The 17,056-nt window shown below is 36.5% G+C and overlaps 1 protein-coding gene across 3 annotated transcripts in view; it reads right to left on the bottom strand.

Annotated features, from left to right (window-relative positions):
- The window catches only part of TTC17 (tetratricopeptide repeat domain 17), a 142,263-nt gene that overhangs the window by 83,391 nt on the left and 41,816 nt on the right, over nt 1-17,056 (bottom strand). For all 3 annotated transcript variants that reach the window (XM_008001222.3, XM_073017201.1, XM_008001243.3), the window contains exons 6-15: nt 14,392-14,501; nt 13,724-13,868; nt 13,149-13,288; nt 11,235-11,395; nt 9,717-9,829; nt 6,869-7,015; nt 5,368-5,483; nt 5,046-5,211; nt 3,813-3,890; nt 3,451-3,675 (exon numbers count right to left, since the gene is read on the bottom strand). In XM_008001222.3, the coding sequence (XP_007999413.1) occupies nt 3,451-3,675; nt 3,813-3,890; nt 5,046-5,211; nt 5,368-5,483; nt 6,869-7,015; nt 9,717-9,829; nt 11,235-11,395; nt 13,149-13,288; nt 13,724-13,868; nt 14,392-14,501 (1,401 nt within the window). The remainder of the gene's footprint in view (nt 1-3,450; nt 3,676-3,812; nt 3,891-5,045; nt 5,212-5,367; nt 5,484-6,868; nt 7,016-9,716; nt 9,830-11,234; nt 11,396-13,148; nt 13,289-13,723; nt 13,869-14,391; nt 14,502-17,056) is intronic.

The raw sequence follows: 17,056 nt of genomic DNA on the forward strand, positions 1-17,056 counted from the left end.
TTTGACTTTTTATAAGGATTTTACTGCTTGCTGTATGAGAACAGACTGGGGAACAATGGCAGAAGCAGAGAGACCAGTTTAGAGGCTACTAAAATAATCCAGACAAAAATAATTATGGTTTGGATGGGATAGCAGTGGAAGCAATGATAAGTAGTAAAATCTGAGGTATATTTTGAAAACAGAATCAACAAGGTTAGCTAGTGCCTTGAATTTTCCCTGAGAGTAGGAGAAAGGTATGAAGGAAGTCCCTAAGTGTTTGGTCTGAGCTACTGGACAGATAGCTTTGTTATTTCCTGAAATGAAGAAGACTGGGAAAAAGAAAGTTGGAAAGGTGTTAAGGAGCTTGGTTTTGGCCTTTAGTTCTAGAGTGCCCTTTAGACATCTAAGTGGAAGCGTCAAATAAGCTGCTGAATAAAGGAGCCTGGAGTTCAGGGCAAAGGTGACAGGTCATTCAACAGGAAATGGGCAGTCTGCTCAAGATATGAAGCTGAACAACTGGATATCCAGGTAAATATGAACTCTGATCCCTACTTCACACTACAAAGAAAATTTAACTTGAAATGAATCATAGACCTAACTGTAAAGCCTAAAACTATAAAATATCCAGGAGACAACACAGGAAAAGATCTTTATATATCTGAGAATCAACTATTCAACGATTAAGCCACAGAAAACAAAAACAAACAGTTTTGTGAGAACACTTGAAATCTAACAATAGAAATCAACATTGAAAAGACTGGCAAACTTAAGGTCAATTTTTAAATGCTAAGATAAAAAGGCAAAGAGGGAAAATATTTTTAACACATGAGAGATGGAGTTAAAGAGTTTATCATACAAAGGGTTTGCACAAAATTTAAAAAATAACATTCCAAAATGAACAAAATATATACACAAACTTTTACTTTAAAAATACAATTACAAGGCTGGGCGCAAGGGATCAAACCTGTAATCCCAGCACTTTGGGAAGTCAAGGTGGGCGGGTCACTTGAGGTCAGGAGTTTGAGACCAGTCTGGCCAACATATTTCTACTAAAATACAACCTTGTTTTGACTAAAAATACAAAAATTAGCCAGGTATAGTGGTGTACACCTGAAATCCCAGCTACTTCAGAGTCTGAGGCACGAGAATAGCTTGAACCTGGGTGGCGAAGGTTGCAGTGAGCTGAGATGTCACTGCACTCCAGCCTGGGTGACAGAGCGAGACTTTGTCTCAAAAACAAAAAACAAGCACGAGATAAAACTTTATGTTACAACAGAGAAGTGATATATTTAAGCAAGCAAACTTGCTTTATAAATGTTAATTCAGAGGTAGCATAACACAACTAGAGTATTTGCTCTGTGGCCAATCTCCCTGAGTTCAAAACCAAGCTCCGTGACTTTCCACAAATCCCTTATTCTATACATTTAACTCTTAAGAATTTCCTCATCTATTAAAGGGGAAATTCAATCTCACAGGGTTGTTTTGAGGATTAAATTAGTTATTACATGTAAGATGCTTAGCATTGTGCCTGGCTCTAGTAAATAATCAAAAAAACTAGCAGTTATTTCAGTTGTTCAATTCTAATAAAGACACAGGTGGAATTAATATTTTTAGACCTTGTTCATGGCAATATATATTGGCCCAAACATTTTAGTGGGTTGTTTCGTATTTTGTTCCAGAGCCATCAAAATATTCACTCTCTTATTGATTTAGTAATTCTACTGTTAACAATCTTTTAAGGCCTTTGCAGAAAACCATCAATGATAACAGCTAAGTACTGTTAGCAACCTAAATATGCAACAACAGAAAAGTAGACTGTGGCATATCAATTCATTGGTCCTTTACACAACCATTTAAATTGATGGCTTTAAAATTAGGTAGGAATAAATTTTTTAGAGATCACCTGTACAGTAGAATTGAAACATTATGAAATATTTGTATAGAAGACATGCTTATAAGGAAGAATTTCCAAACACTGATAGTTGGGAAGAGGGTGTCAATTAAGGTACATTTTTGGGGCAGGGTGTGGTGGCGCATGCCTGTAATCCCATCACTTTTGAAGGCCGAGATGGGAGGACTGCTTGAGCTCGGGTGTTCAAGACCAGCCTTGCCAACATGGTGAAACCCCATCTCTACAAAAAAATACAAAAATCAGCCATACGTGGTGGCACATGCCTGTAGTCCCAGCTACTGGGGAGGCTGAGGTGGGTGCACTACTTGAGCCTAGGAGGTGGAGGCTGCAGTGAGTCATGATTACGCCACTGCACTCCAGCCTGGGCAACAGAGCAAGACCCTGTCTCAAAGCAAAAAAAAGGTATATTTTTGGGGTACCCACCCTGAGCCATTAATTTATCTTTTTATTCTTATTGTAGCACCATGGTATTTAACAACTAAAATTTTAGTATTTTAAAATATCAAAAGGTAACCAATCACTAAAGGAGGTCTTTTTTCTTCAGAAGAATACTACCTATGTCCCTTGGCTGAAAACAGTAAAAAGGGAACCATGAAAAGTTTCAAGGGCATACCGCTGCACTGCGCTTTCCACTCCCACTTTGTCACATCTGTTCCCACTGTACCAGCACCTGGTACACAGTAAGCATTAGATAAATATTTGATGTACTTCTCTGGCAGTGTGACCTGTTACATAATATTGAGATTGTAAACTTTTGCTTAAAATCCAGTTGTGAATTTGTGTATTTCAAAGGAAAACAGGCAATATTTTCTTCTCATCCTTAAAAAATCAGTTTTCAGATACCGTAAATACACCTAAACCATTCATGCACATCTCTTCTGAAGGTTTCTTTGGATATAAAACCTATAAACATTTAGACATTAGGTATAAAATCAATTTAATTGTATATTTATTGTAACTGAATTTCATGAAACCTAAAATGACAGGAATTATAACATCCATCCTGATTTCAGAGATGTTAAAATATGAAAAACAAAAGTTGTATCTTCAAAACCATGAACTACAAAGCACCGATGTAACTCCATAAGCTGCATGTGAGAGGTTTGGGGCACAAAAATCAATGTACCTATTTACTCTTATCAAAACCACCTTTGAATTATCCTCTGGCTTGAATGGCATAAATATTTCTATAAATTAAAGTTGTAAAACAGTGTAATATTAAGCAGTGCACATGCTGTGATGAGTAGGATAAAATACAAACTCAGATGTTTCAGACTGACATAAAAAAGTGGCAGTGTATTTTTACAGCTATGTTATTGTTATTTAAATGTAAGTTTCCAAAAAAACTTAACTGTATAATTATAAATTTCACTCAAAATTTAAAGAACACATCAAAATAAAACAAAAGCCTTTTCACACTCTCTTGAAATAATGCAAATTCTACTGTGAAAGACAGAATATGACATTTTTTATGCTTTCCCTAGAAGAATACAAATTGTAATCCAAATTTGAGTTATCCTTCATAGTATACGGAGCTATGAAAACCCCTAAAACCTCACCTCAGAGCTATTGATGGCCAAAGCTTGAAGTAGCAGCTTAGTGGCATCAAGATGAAGGCCGTAATGAATCAAAAGGTTGGCCAAGTTGACAAGAGGAACATCTTGGTATTGAAGTGGAGCTAAATTCAAAGCCCTCTGAAGACAGGCAATAGCAAAAGTGCTATTTCCTACTGCTCTCCAGTATAGTCCAGCTTCATTGAGTATGAGCCAGACAGGAGCATTTGGCTGCAAAATCCAAAAATACTTCAGTTAGTACAAGAATACAGTACTTGTTCTAAATAAGATTTTTAATAAGTGCATTTTAACTTTCAGTTATAATTCAGAAGCATTTAAGTTTTAGATGTCTAAAGTAAATGACTCACCTTATTAATAGCATGAAATAAGAAAGACCCAATTTCTTCTTCTGGGATAGTATAGTTATTAATACGGGAAAGCAAAATCTGAAACATCAAAAGGAAGACGGACTCAATTGAAAATAACAGGGAAGACATTTGAAAGAATTTCTATAGATGGTAGTCTTTTCTTGAGCTCCTCAGGAACAGCTAATCTGAACAAATATTTATAATCATATATATGACATAAATTCATTGACATACCAACAGGTGTTGACTTGCTCACATGTATGTAATAGTTTGTTTAACTAAAAAGTTAAAAAGATATATATACCCACACACATTGAAGTAACCTACCATACCCCATTAAAGTCAGCCTAAGTGTTCAGAACCCAAGAAGAAATTATTCAACAGACAACAGCATGCAATATCTGATGTAATAAAAATCTACTATCTTTCCTTCCTGGAAAATACCAGATCCTCATTATTCTACTTCATTGTTCCTGCAGCATTTATATAACCGTAAGCAACTCTAAGGCACAGATCATGGTCTGTTTATCTTTGTATTCCTAGCATCCACAACAATGTCTGGCACATAATGTTCTTGCCTAAGGAAATGTCTGTCGAATGTAAGTAGTAATAAGTGCCTATAGTTTTGAAATTAACTTAAAAAAAAAAGAAAAGGTGGTTGTGATGGTCTGTGATTGCTAACAAGGTAATTTTTTTCATTTTTGTCTATGGAATGATATCTAATATGGTAATCTATAGGAATTTAGGAAAAGAGCATAACCGAACTTCTAATGTTTGCAGAGTCATTATCAAATTAATATAAATTCCTAGGGACCTCATATAAGGTCACAGCAGGGTTGATAAGGCCAGAGAAAGAGATTCTTCAAGCTTTCAATTTATATAAACTTCTGGGGGCCTGGAGGATGCAAAGCTAACTTTTAGTGGTTGCAATGGCCTGTATTACACCGACTCCATTAGATAATTGAGAGTTCTGTGCTACTCATCTTTGAAGTGCTCTGAGTTAGAGGAATACTGTTTAGGTGATCTATGTATAGCAGCCCCGAGGAACTCTCTGGCACTCTTTTAAGAGCATGACTGACTTTGCCATCATTTCACCAAGTCTTTAACTCTATCCTTCCATTTTATATACTTAAAGCTCAACAGCTACCTTCTATCAATTTTTTGTTCCATTTAAGAGGCTTCTGAAGTCACCCAGAATGGACGGCAATAAATACCAGCCTAAGTGAGCCTTACTTTTCGTGCATGGTCATCTGGCATTTTGGCTTTCAGATCCATGCGAACCTCTAATTCTTTGACTAAGTAGGACAGAGTGTGGCTTTTTCTGAAGTCAGTTATGGAACAGTCAGGGGTTTGGGCCTCTTCTTCTGTAGAATAATCATCACTGCTGAGTTCGTGGATCCTGGCACAAGAAAAAGGAACAAGATTCATATTTTCAAAGTTTGGGTGACTTCAAGATAAAGACTTAACCTTTCAAGTCCAAGGCTGGTGCTCTCAAAGAACCGCCAGATGACAATCATGCAGAATCAGGTGCTTTGCCAAATCCATCAGCACTTGCCTGAGTCCTTTGTTTTCCGGAGGCAGAAAATACGTTGGCAATTCCCCACCAACAGGGACTCTAGGGTAGCTTTCTGTACAATCTGCTCTTTTAGGCCACAGAATATGTTGTTTGTCCTGATAAAGAAATAACATTTCTCATAAATTTCTTAGGAGTCAATATTTCAATATGCTAAAGAAGCTTTTAAAATGATATAAATATACTACAATAACTGAACAAAACTGTAATACCTTAAGATTATGGTAGACTCTATAATATTCCTGCTACTGCAGATTGTTAATCTAAGTCAGTAATTCTACCTGCTTTACCACAGACTGGTTCAGGGTTGGGCTAGGGTATAAGCCAGTTGAGCCACTGAGACACAAGAAGAGGTTTGCTTGGGGTTTTTGGGAAACAGAAGCAAGTCTTAGGCTCTTATGTTACTTATGAACAAAAAATCATGTTGTTCCAGTTGCTGCTGGCTGTCATCTTATGACCATGAAAAAAACCAAGCTTTTGGATGAAACCAATACTGTGGATGGTAGAGTGAAGAAAAAAAAAAAAAAGAAAGAAAAAGAAGAAATGGGTCACTGATGACATCACTGGGCCACTGAATCAACCAAACCTGAAGTTTATCCTATTTCTGGACTTCCTGTAATAATAGGCACATTTTCTTTGTGTTTAAGTTAATTTGAGGTGGAGCTTATTACTTGTACCTGAAAGCATACATAAGCCTATAAAACCTGGCATTGAACACTATTTTTCCCTAAACTAAGGTCTTTTTTTTGCCAATGACAAAGTTTAACAATTGTTTTATGATTTGTAAAATGTTCATTTTCTCTAAATATAAACAAGATGTACCAGAGGCTTACTAAACTTAAATCTTGAAGCCCTCAAACTTTGGGGGATTTATATTACATACAATTAAATCTAAGTGGCTGTTTAATTCTGTTAAACCCTTGATTAAATTCTGAAAATTTAATGGTGAATAAAAATCACAGTCTCTGTCCTCATACCTTGGTATCTGCCTCAGCTAACCTACAATTCTTTCTTAGCTAGTCTAGAAATGCACATGTACTAACTTGTTTATTGTCTATGTCGTCTACTAGAGTGTAGGCTCCAGAAGAGCAAGGGGGCTTATCTATTACACTGCTAGCATTAGCCTAGCACACAGATGGGATCTCAATAAAAGAATGCTGATCAAGCGAAGTATATAAAAACATACTCTTGGGTCAAGTTTAGAAACTTGTTAAGGTTGGTAATAATACTCACAGGATAAAGCTTTAAATTGAAATCAGGGTGTCTATCTGCTCTACTTGATTGGGAAAAACTCAAGGCAGAAATTGCACCTTACTCATTCACTACCTAGCAAAATGGCTTCCATTTAATAGAAATGTAATACACATTTGCTGAACTAATCTGAACAGTCATAGAGGCCATATTAATCAGTGAGGTTGAGGGCACTGCTTTAATGGATCTTGTCAGTTTGAGAAAACTGCTTCATCATCCTCTATTAACTTACCCTATATGCATCAGAGTCCCTGCCCCAAATCCAGAGAATAGAATGGGCTACGGGAGAAGACTTGACCGAATCATTGATATCACTCTGATTTGATTGAACATCAAAGTTCACAGACATCATACTGGAGGTTGATGAATCCTCACCAAACTAGAAAATGAAACAAAAAGTTCAATCAAATTGAAAGTGGAAAAGGAGTTGTGACTATAATTTAACTCACACCAAAAAAGCAAGTGAATACTCAAAATTAGTAGAAAATCAGAAAGTAGCTCAGTAATAAAGCAATTGGATCTTTTAATTTTAAGAGCTATGCCCCAATGATATTCTTTCATGGATAATACATAGTTAGCAACTTTCAATAACTTTGCCATTGGAGTATGAGAAAAATGGCATAGGTCATTTTCCTGTCCCTCTGCTTCATTTTTATGATTTAGTCTCTTTAGGTTAATAATTAGCTAATTTAGAAATCTGGTTCATTATTCCCCTTTTCTTCCTACACTAAAATGCTCACCACTCTAAAATTAGTGTGCTGTGTGTGGGTAGAAGCGAGGGAACTTAAGAAAGTGTTCTTAAGGGTTCTATCACTATCACTTAAGGATTACAGACTGCATTCAATCAATTACAAATGAAAGTTTTAGGGGTGAAAGGGTAACTTAGAAGATGGGAGAACACAAACATATACAGCCTTCTTTCAAAGCAAGGTGGAACAATGTTGGATATACTTACAAGATGCTTGTGTATTTCTGAAACCTTGCTAGATAATGAGAATGGGACTGGGGATGGGATGGGGTAGGAAAGACATAAGAAAAAGGAATGAATATGATGAATTTGTAGCTCTAGGTCTTTATGAATAGGAATGGATTCTTTCACTGTATAGTGGTGATACAATTTTATGAGTATAGTCTATCGGAAGCTATACTCCTTCAAATGGTCTTGAGACCATCAAAAAGTCCAAAAGGTACACCGGGTTTCAATCTATTTCATTTTTAAACATCCCCGTTTTTCCCTTTAAAATGCTTGGTTTTAAGACAAGGAGCTATAATGCCAGAGGGTGTGAATCTGGTCTTCCTTTATTCTTTCCCTTGGAAACCAAACACGAGATATTGCTGGGAGCTGGTTTACAATACTCATAGGAAGCTTTTGGTCCCTATCACTATTTCCCCTTTCAAATGGCTTCTTAATTTTTGTCTCTTATTGTTTCCCAATGCGGTCTGGATTTTTCCAGATTAAAGAGTTCTAAGTTTTTGTGGTTTGTCCTGCTATAGATGGTCTCCTAATCTCTTAGTTATCTTAATTAGTTATTGCTGAAAATTTCTATATCTACAATTAGAGACATGATGAGTTTTCTCTAAGACAGAATAAATGTTGTTTTATTTCTAATACAGGTTGAGTATCAGTTTTCTGAAATGCTTGACCAGGAGTATTTTAGATTTGAGATTTTTTTGGATTTTGGAATATTTTATTACACTTACCTGTTAAGCATCCCAATAAAAATGTGAAATCCAAAATGCTCCAATGAACATTTCTTTTGAGCATCATGTTAGTGCTCAAAAAGTTTCAGTGTTTGAATCCTTTTTTTTGATACTCAGAATTCTGGCTGTACTTGCTGTCTGTATCACTTACTCAACATCAATTATATACTATTTGGTATCATTATATTTTTGTGTTAGTTCTTCCGAACTAGATAGATTAGGATTGTACACGTGCGTATGTGTGTGTACACATATGTGTGTATACAGGGACAAAGTGAGAGAAAGTGCACACCTAGCAGTGTGCTTAATAAAGATTTTCTGGGCCAGGTGCGGTGGTGCACGTTTGTAATCCCAGCACTTTGGGAGGCCGAGGCGGGCAGATCACCTGAGGTTGGGAGTTCAAGACCAGCCTGGCCAACATGGAGAAACCCTGTCTCTACTAAATAATACAAAATTAGCTAGGCGTAGTGGCACATGCCTGTAATCCCAGCTACTTGGGAGGCTGAGGCAGGGGACTCGCTTAAACTGGGAGGTGGAGGTTGTGGTGAGCCGAGATCAGGCAACTGCACTACGAACTAGGCAAAAAGAGCAAAATTCCATCTCAAAAAAAAAAAAAAAAAGATTTTCTGTCGATAATGAGTATTTTGTTGGTGGTATTGGTTGAGGCAATATAATTGGACTGATTATTTCAGGAAACGAATAGCATGGTTGCTCTCAAATTTTAAATAGGTCTTACTCTAACAGGTAAAGTGGGGAGATGAAAGCTTTGAGTTCAATAATAATAATAGCCCAATTCTAGCTCCCATGGTAAACGAGAAAAGAATCAAATGCATGTGCATATAAATATGTAGATGGTACTTTGAGAAAGAGAAAGCATCCACGGAGTTACTGAGTACTCCCTATAAAATCTGACTTCGTAAACAAAACAGATCATCAAAATCTCTCTCCCTCTCTTTTTTTGAGACAGTCTTGCTCTGTTGCCCAGGCTGGAGTGCAATGGCATGATCTGGGCTCACTACAGCCTTGACCTCCAGAGCTCAGGTGATTCTCCCGCCTCAGCCTCCTGAGTATCTGGGACTACAGGCGCAAGCCACCATGCTTGGCCAATTTATATATGTTTTTGTAGAGATGGGGTTTCACCATGTTACTCAGGCTGGTCTTGAACTCCTAGGCTCAAGTGATCCTTCTGCCTTTGCCTCCCTAAGGGTTGGGATTACAGGCATAAGCCACTGTGCCCAGCCTCAAAATCTTAAAGATCTAAATGATAACCACAAATTTTAGAGATCAAACATATAAAGAATCACGGGAAAAAACAAAAGTTTAAAAAAATCTTTATAAAGCAAAAGTTTATAAGAACTAGATTGGACCAAGAAAAAGACCTGAACATAGTCCACATTTTCAAAGATATCTCCACGATGATAGCGTACAGGCTGGTCCCACTGGCAATGTAAACTATGCTGTTGGTTTACCAGTCGGCATATCTGATGATTTCCTGGAATAAGAAAGGAAATTACACAAATGATGAGCAAGGTCAACAATGCCAATGTGATTTTCTTAGACTAAGTCATTTAGTATCAACCCTGTATCCCTCAAGAGCCTAGCAGGCTACTTATATAGGATGTACTTATATAGAGAAGTATTCATTAATGGTTAATCAAATTAAATCATTTTAAGAAGTCCCAGTTTTTCCGCCTATAAAAACAAAGGGACTCCACTAGATGATTACTGAGGTATCTTTCAGCAATTATAGTCTATGATTGTAAAATCTATTGATTACATCGTTTTAAGAGACTTTGGCTATCTTTCTGGAGAGAATTTGCTTTATATACTTCATAATTTTGTTTCAAATGCATATGTAAGAGCTCTGGTTGCATTTCAGTAGACTGGGCAGTAAGTAATTCCAAAGACTAAGCATACTCTTTACTCTCACAATAGCAAAGAAAACGTGTTAAGGGAATTGTAAAATAAACTATAAATGGTCACAGCTAAGCGTCAAAGGTTAAGAGGCTTTCTTGACGAACATACTTATCAAAGGAGAAAGGTATAATTAAGAGATTCTATTAATTTATTCTCTGGTGTTCAGTTGTCAGATCTGCTCCCTCGTAATTAGAAACAAAACATTCTAGATATAACCAAATCATTGCTCTCAGGCCAATCCAAGTTCCTATAAACCAGTGGTTCTATTTTTATGGATCACAGATGCTTAAGAGATTTTAATAAAAGCTATATACCCTCTTCCCAGAAAAATAAAATTGGACACATACACAATTCTACATACAATTTTCGAGAGGATTTCAGAACCCCCTGAAACTAATCCATCGATCCAGGTTAAAAATTCCAGTCTAAAATTTTACTTCTAAAATGTTGCTTTTAAGAGAGCAAGAAAAAAAGGAGTATGGATGGGTTGTTTCTAGGTGGGTCTGGCTTATATTCCCTTAGTGTAAGGCCTTGTTACACCACAGTGCAGAGTTTTTAGACCCGGGGCAACAGGCATCACCTGGGAGCTTATTAGGAAGGCAGGCTCTCAGGCCTCAACTCAGACCTACTGAATCATAATCTGCATTTCAACAAGATCTCCAGGAAACTGATATGCATATTAAAGTCGGAAAAAAAACAAACAAACTGATGTTGAGCACAGAAGGCAAATACCTTAAGATTTCTAGGATCTACAAGACTTGTTTTTTATTTCAAAATGTAAATTTGAAAAAAGCAAGGCAGACCACACCAGCTCCCCAAGGCTCCTGGTATACCCACCGTGATGAATCATGCTTTCAAGATGTAGGGAGGTCATAAACACAACGTCACACTGCTTTAAGGCTACAAGAAAGTTATGATAGTAAAGCATGCTAGAAGCGAATTTCCTAACCTGTCTTCAATTACTTGGAGTCACTACTTACCTAACTGTGCCTCTTTTGCCATCTGAGTCTCATGAATGATATTTCTTAAGATTTGCTCCTCCTGAATCAGTTTATGTTTTTCTAGGATTTCCTGCTGTCTCAGGTAGTGGTCATGCTGCTTTTGATACTCTTTTAACTCATTCAGTGTTCGCTGGAGAGATCTTAACATTTTTTAATACCAGGAAAAAGTTAGAGCTATAAAATCATAAAATTTTAAACCCACTTAAATGCACAGATTTTTCTGGTTCTCAGCAACAATTACTGCATGTTTTCCTTTTATTTAACATACAACCCTGTACCACCAGTTCAATAATAGGGCAAAAAGATAAATGTGAAATTCTTCCTTTAAATATCATTTTTTAAAAAAAGAAATGGGGTCTCGCGCTGTTGCCGAGGCTGGATGCGGAGGCCTGATGGTAGCTCACTGCAGCCTTGTACTCCTGGGCTCAACTCCTGGGCTTAAGGGGTCCTCTTGCCTCAGCCTCCTGAGAAGTAGCTGAGACTACAGGCACATGCCACCATGCCTGGCTAATTTAGTTTTAGAAACTGGGCCTTACTATGTTACCCAGGATAGATTTGAACTCCTGGCCTCAAGTGATTCCTCCCCTCCACCCTGCCTCAGTCTCCAGAATAACTGGGATTACAGGCATCAGCCATGACACCCGGCAATACAACTATCATGACATCAAATGGTATGTTGCATTTTTCAGGTGCCATAAAAAATACATGACAATATACAAGTTAACGTATTTAACAACTCCATTACTCTCTACAAAATCTGCATTAGTTCCATCAATATTCAAAGTCTTTCTAGAATCCTTTCCTCCTTTTCACTTTTTCCCTAGATTTTGCTTAAAGACAAAGTTAAGAGTTAGGGGCCACAGTACCTTGCTTTCATACTCTAACTTATTGGTTACAGGCCAGGAAAAACTACAGAAACTATACTTAGAAAGGAATATGCTTCACCACCTGATTTCAGTAAATCAGCTGCCTGATTACATTTAATCACAAAACCCATACTGCCTATTACACACTATAACATACAGAGATTTTAGGAGCTATACAGATTGTGTAAAGATAAAGCCAGCTCAGTTAAGAGCATGATACTGGAAAAGCTCAGCCAGGTATAACAGAAACCAGTTATGAATAGGCAAGTTGTCATCCTTTTTACTTCCTACCACGTTATGCCTTAAACAGATTGGAAAATAAGCAAATACAAAAGCTTAATGAGTTCTAAATCTCTATTCTCTACTAACCAAAGTAAACTCAACTATTACAGCTAATTCTGAGATATGAAAAATTCACTTCGGAGTTAACATGAAGTTTCTTAACTAGCCCTACTGACTGAAGGAAATGTTTTTTAATTTATTATACCTCAAGGATCAAATACAATAGAATTCCATTACTGTACAACCTAACACACAATCATGATTAAAACGTGGGCCAAATAATGTCTCTTGATCCCATTTAACTACCTTAACAAGAGTCCAACCCTAGAAGCCACCACCTCTCTCCAAGAGGAGAAATATCAACTATTGCACATGCAAGTGACTTTACTGAAACTTAGTATATTCTATGGAAATAAAAATGTAGTCAACAAAGTTACTAAGTATCCCAGTCTCCCCATCCCAACTGACTTCATAAAAGTAATCAATGGTCAATAAAGATTTAAATGACAGCTTTTACTACAAGTAGTCTCTAGTTGCAGGAATCCATACAATTAAAGATATTCCTCTACACAACCACTGAATTGTGCTAAACCACCAGGACTAACAGAAAAAGCATAGGACTTGTAGTAGTGAAGAGGTTTCTTTCTTAATTCCAATTACCAAATTAACACTGATATCCCCTACACAGATTTAATCTAAGGTTCTATAGTGCTATTGCTTCAGTGAAATTTTTCCTCTCAATTACCTATGTTGAGCCTCCAATTTCTGCTCCAGTTTTTGCTGACATAGGACAGCATGCTTCCTCTTTATAGCTTGCTCAAACCCAGGTTTGGCCTGCAAAGCGTGGTCGTAACAGAGCACTGAGTGGTTATATTCCCCAAGCATCTGAAGAGACAAAAAAACACACACACGCACAAGGGAAAAAAACGTGAGCCATGGCCTGATTGCATCTGTCCAAATCCTCTAATGATTTATGAGATCACACCTACATCTTACTCTACAGTGACCATTATTTTGATCAGTGACCAGATCCCTACAATATTAAGGCATACTATAGGATGGTTTAGTTGGAAGGTATTGCTAACCTTAAAAGGTGTACCCTGTAGAAGTTTAAAATTCCAATTTAATTATTATTTTTTTTCAGCAAGAGGCTAGAACAATACATTATTGTGTTGAGAATTTTTTTCCTCCTAATTTCATTTCCATTGTTCAGATCAAAAAATAAATGGAAAAAAGTAACATTCTACTGAGCAGGGAGAAAAAAAAAAAAAGAAACTGGCAACTACTAGCATGACTCATGAAACTAACAGTTGTACTTACTGCATATATATTCCCCAAAGTGTAATAGCTGGTGAAGAAGTCACTATCATCCAGAGCTGCATGGACCACGACAGCAGCATCAGCAGAGAAGTGTGCTCTGTGTAGAACGTTTGCCAGGTTGACCAGGGCAATGTCTTTATTGTGCCTAAGGAAAGCAGCACATATTCCACGATTATATAGAACCACTTGACAAGGAAAAATGACATTCAAAGTTACTTGTGCTTAGGAAACTAAGATATAGGTGGAGCAAATAAGATAATCATAGTGTTTCATTTTTAAATTATTGATGGTTCTTAACCTGATAGCTACAAATTTTGTCTTGCAGACACTGTATGATTTTACAATTTATTTAGGACTTATATTTGCTTTAAGAAAAGTTAAACTTAGTTTACGATAATTCCATTCAAGTCCTATGTGAATCATAGGGCATCTACATAACATATTTTTTCCTCAATGGAAATGGAAAGTATATTACACAATTATCACTTTGAACTTTTTGACATCTGTGATTTTTTTTTTTTTTTTTTTTGTCGTGGGACTTATTTCTTTGAAGAGGGATGGAGAAAAGTATATAATGCAATGCTGCTTCTTACTGCTTTCTTATGTATTGTTTCTATAACAGTCCTGAGGAATGTGGAAAATCAAGTCCAGAAGAGGAGGAATCTTACCTGGAAGAGAAGTGAAGTGCTCGCATGGCACATTCTACTACCTGATATGGCTCATTCTTAATTCTCCAGTAAAATGAAGCCATGTTATACAGTACCCATGAGGAAGAGTTCTAGAGATTAAAAAAGTGAAATTACAAACAGGACTCAAGACAGTTTAACTCAGAATAGTCAAAAGGAGCACCTTTAATATTCTGGCTCTTCTGAAATTCAAGATGAAGAGCCAGACTAATGATAAGCAATGATAAAGAAGAGGACACAGTGCAAAGAAACTGTACCTGTCAAAAGGGTATTCTAATCATGAACTGAGCAAGTGCATTAGTGCGTGGTCTTCATATAGAGACCATCCGACTCCAGCTTATTCCCGAGGGAAATAAAGCTGAAAATCCCACCAATTGACCACAACTTGTTGAGCTCTATTTCAGGACTTCAGAAGTTAAGTCAGAAGACCTCATCTACTTAGAAATAGCTCTAACATGAAATTCCTGAAATTAACATTGTACAAATTTTTCTATTTATGTAATATCTGAGTGAAGGCACAAACCTAAACAGGCTTACTCTAAACATAAAGACAAAAAAAAAAAAAAAAAAGAGGAAAAAGGGCCAAAAACATGAACAAACAGCTAAGAAGTATGTAAAATGTGTAACTTCACAAAGAAATAGAAATTTAAAAGATACAGGTTTTTCTTTTACGAAGTGGTAAAGACTAAAAAGAATGCCAATACTTACTGAATATTATTAACTTTAGATATTGAACTATAGAAATGCTAAGTTACTATAGCATTTCTGGGGGACAACTTGATATGTATGTAAAAAGCTTTAAAAATGTAATGTATATTACATTAACATACATATTAATGTATATTACATTTACATTAATTGTTGACTCCCACAATTCTATTATTAAAAATGTATACTATGGGGAATAATTACGTTTTAACTATAAAGCTGTGTAAAAATCAAACTCCAAAAGAATATATTACAAACCAGTTTTGAAATTATTCACTTTACTTTCTTTTATAGATTTTCATAGTATGAATCTTTCACAAGGGCCCAATTATTTTTAAAAGAGCTATTTTAATGTAGTTAAAAAGTTTAAATTTAGTTAAATGCAGTTTCTGAAGACTACAATAAGTACAATCCTGCATTATTCATCCTTAAGTATTCTATCTTCAAGAAAAGTATGTGATTTTTGAGTGATGCAATTTCAGATTTTTGCACTATAAGCAGATTGACTATGCACTTCTACTACTTGAAGTTGGTTAAAGGACAATACATTCTTCACAACTGACTTGTGGCCAAGGTTTCAGTTTTCTTTTTCATGGCCTTTTGAGAAAGTTGTTTTTCAAATCAACAAATGCTTTGATTTTGATTTTCTTCTTTTATTTTCATGTCAATGTCAGAGTGTAAACTGGGACAAAAAGTTCAATTAAAAGTTCTACATGAACTACTGAAAAGAGTATAAGTTAAATATATATCACAGCATACTGGTGGTAAGGTAAAAATATATATTTAAAGAAATATCTTTCTGTAATTATCATAAAATCTCCCCCAAATCTATAAATGTTCTAATGTTACTGTGAATTACTCCCTCCTTCCTTTGACCACTTTCTGCCATTGGCTCTTAGGACACTGCATTCTGCAGGATACCCTTTCTGGTCTCTTTTGCTGGCTTTCCCCCTCTGCTTGATAACTACTGTGGGAGGCACCCAGGAGTCAACTGGCTTCTTCTCAAACTTCACTCTTCCCCAGATGACTTCATCCAGTTCCATGGCTTCAGATATTCATTATTTAATAATTACTCTCTATGTGCCCAACTCTAACTTTCCCTGAAATTCCAAACTCATATAGGTGTTTCAAATTTAACATGGCCCAAATAGAACTCTTATTTTCTCTTCTCCCACCCCAACACTCTCCTCCTTCAAGTTGTTCGAGTCAAAAATTTAAGAGTTTTCCTTGATTCCTCTTTTGCCCTCAATCCCCATATTCTAACTCATTAGCTTCTAAACTCCTAAATATCTCCTAAATAGTTCAAGTCCTCTCATTTCCACTACTAACAACTGCTAGTCCAAACCACCTTCATCTCTCTCTTGAACAACTGCAACAGCTTTCTAACAGGTCTATTTCTAGTTGTGGTCCTTTCAATAACTTCTTCATATAGCAATCAAAGTGATCTTTTAAACCATTAATTGCAATACATTGCTTCTCTGCTCCAACTTCTCAGCACACTTAGAATAAGATCCAAAATCCTTACCCTGGATTTCAGACCCTTACATAATCTGGCACTGGCCTACTTCTCTGGCTTCCATTCCTTATCATCCTTCCTCTTGCTCACCAGGCTCCAGCAATATTGGCCTGAATTTGGCTGCACGCCACCTGTTATGGACTGAATGTCTATCTATGTCTCCTCAAAGTTCATATGTTCAACTGTTATCAGACCTGTGAGGAGTGGATAAAGGCTAAATGAGGTCATAAGGGTTGGGGCCCAAATTTGGTTTCTTCCTATAAGAGTCCTTATAAGAAATGGAAGACAGATCTCTCTCTCTCTGTCTTCAAGCATGCACACAGATGAGGCCATGTGAGGACACAAAAAGAAGGTGGCCATATGCAAGGCAAGGAGAGAGCCCTCACCAGGAACCAAATCACTGGCACCTTGATCTTAGACTTC

This window comes from Chlorocebus sabaeus, chromosome 1 (assembly GCF_047675955.1).
Source record: "Chlorocebus sabaeus isolate Y175 chromosome 1, mChlSab1.0.hap1, whole genome shotgun sequence".
Lineage (NCBI taxonomy): Eukaryota > Metazoa > Chordata > Mammalia > Primates > Cercopithecidae > Chlorocebus > Chlorocebus sabaeus.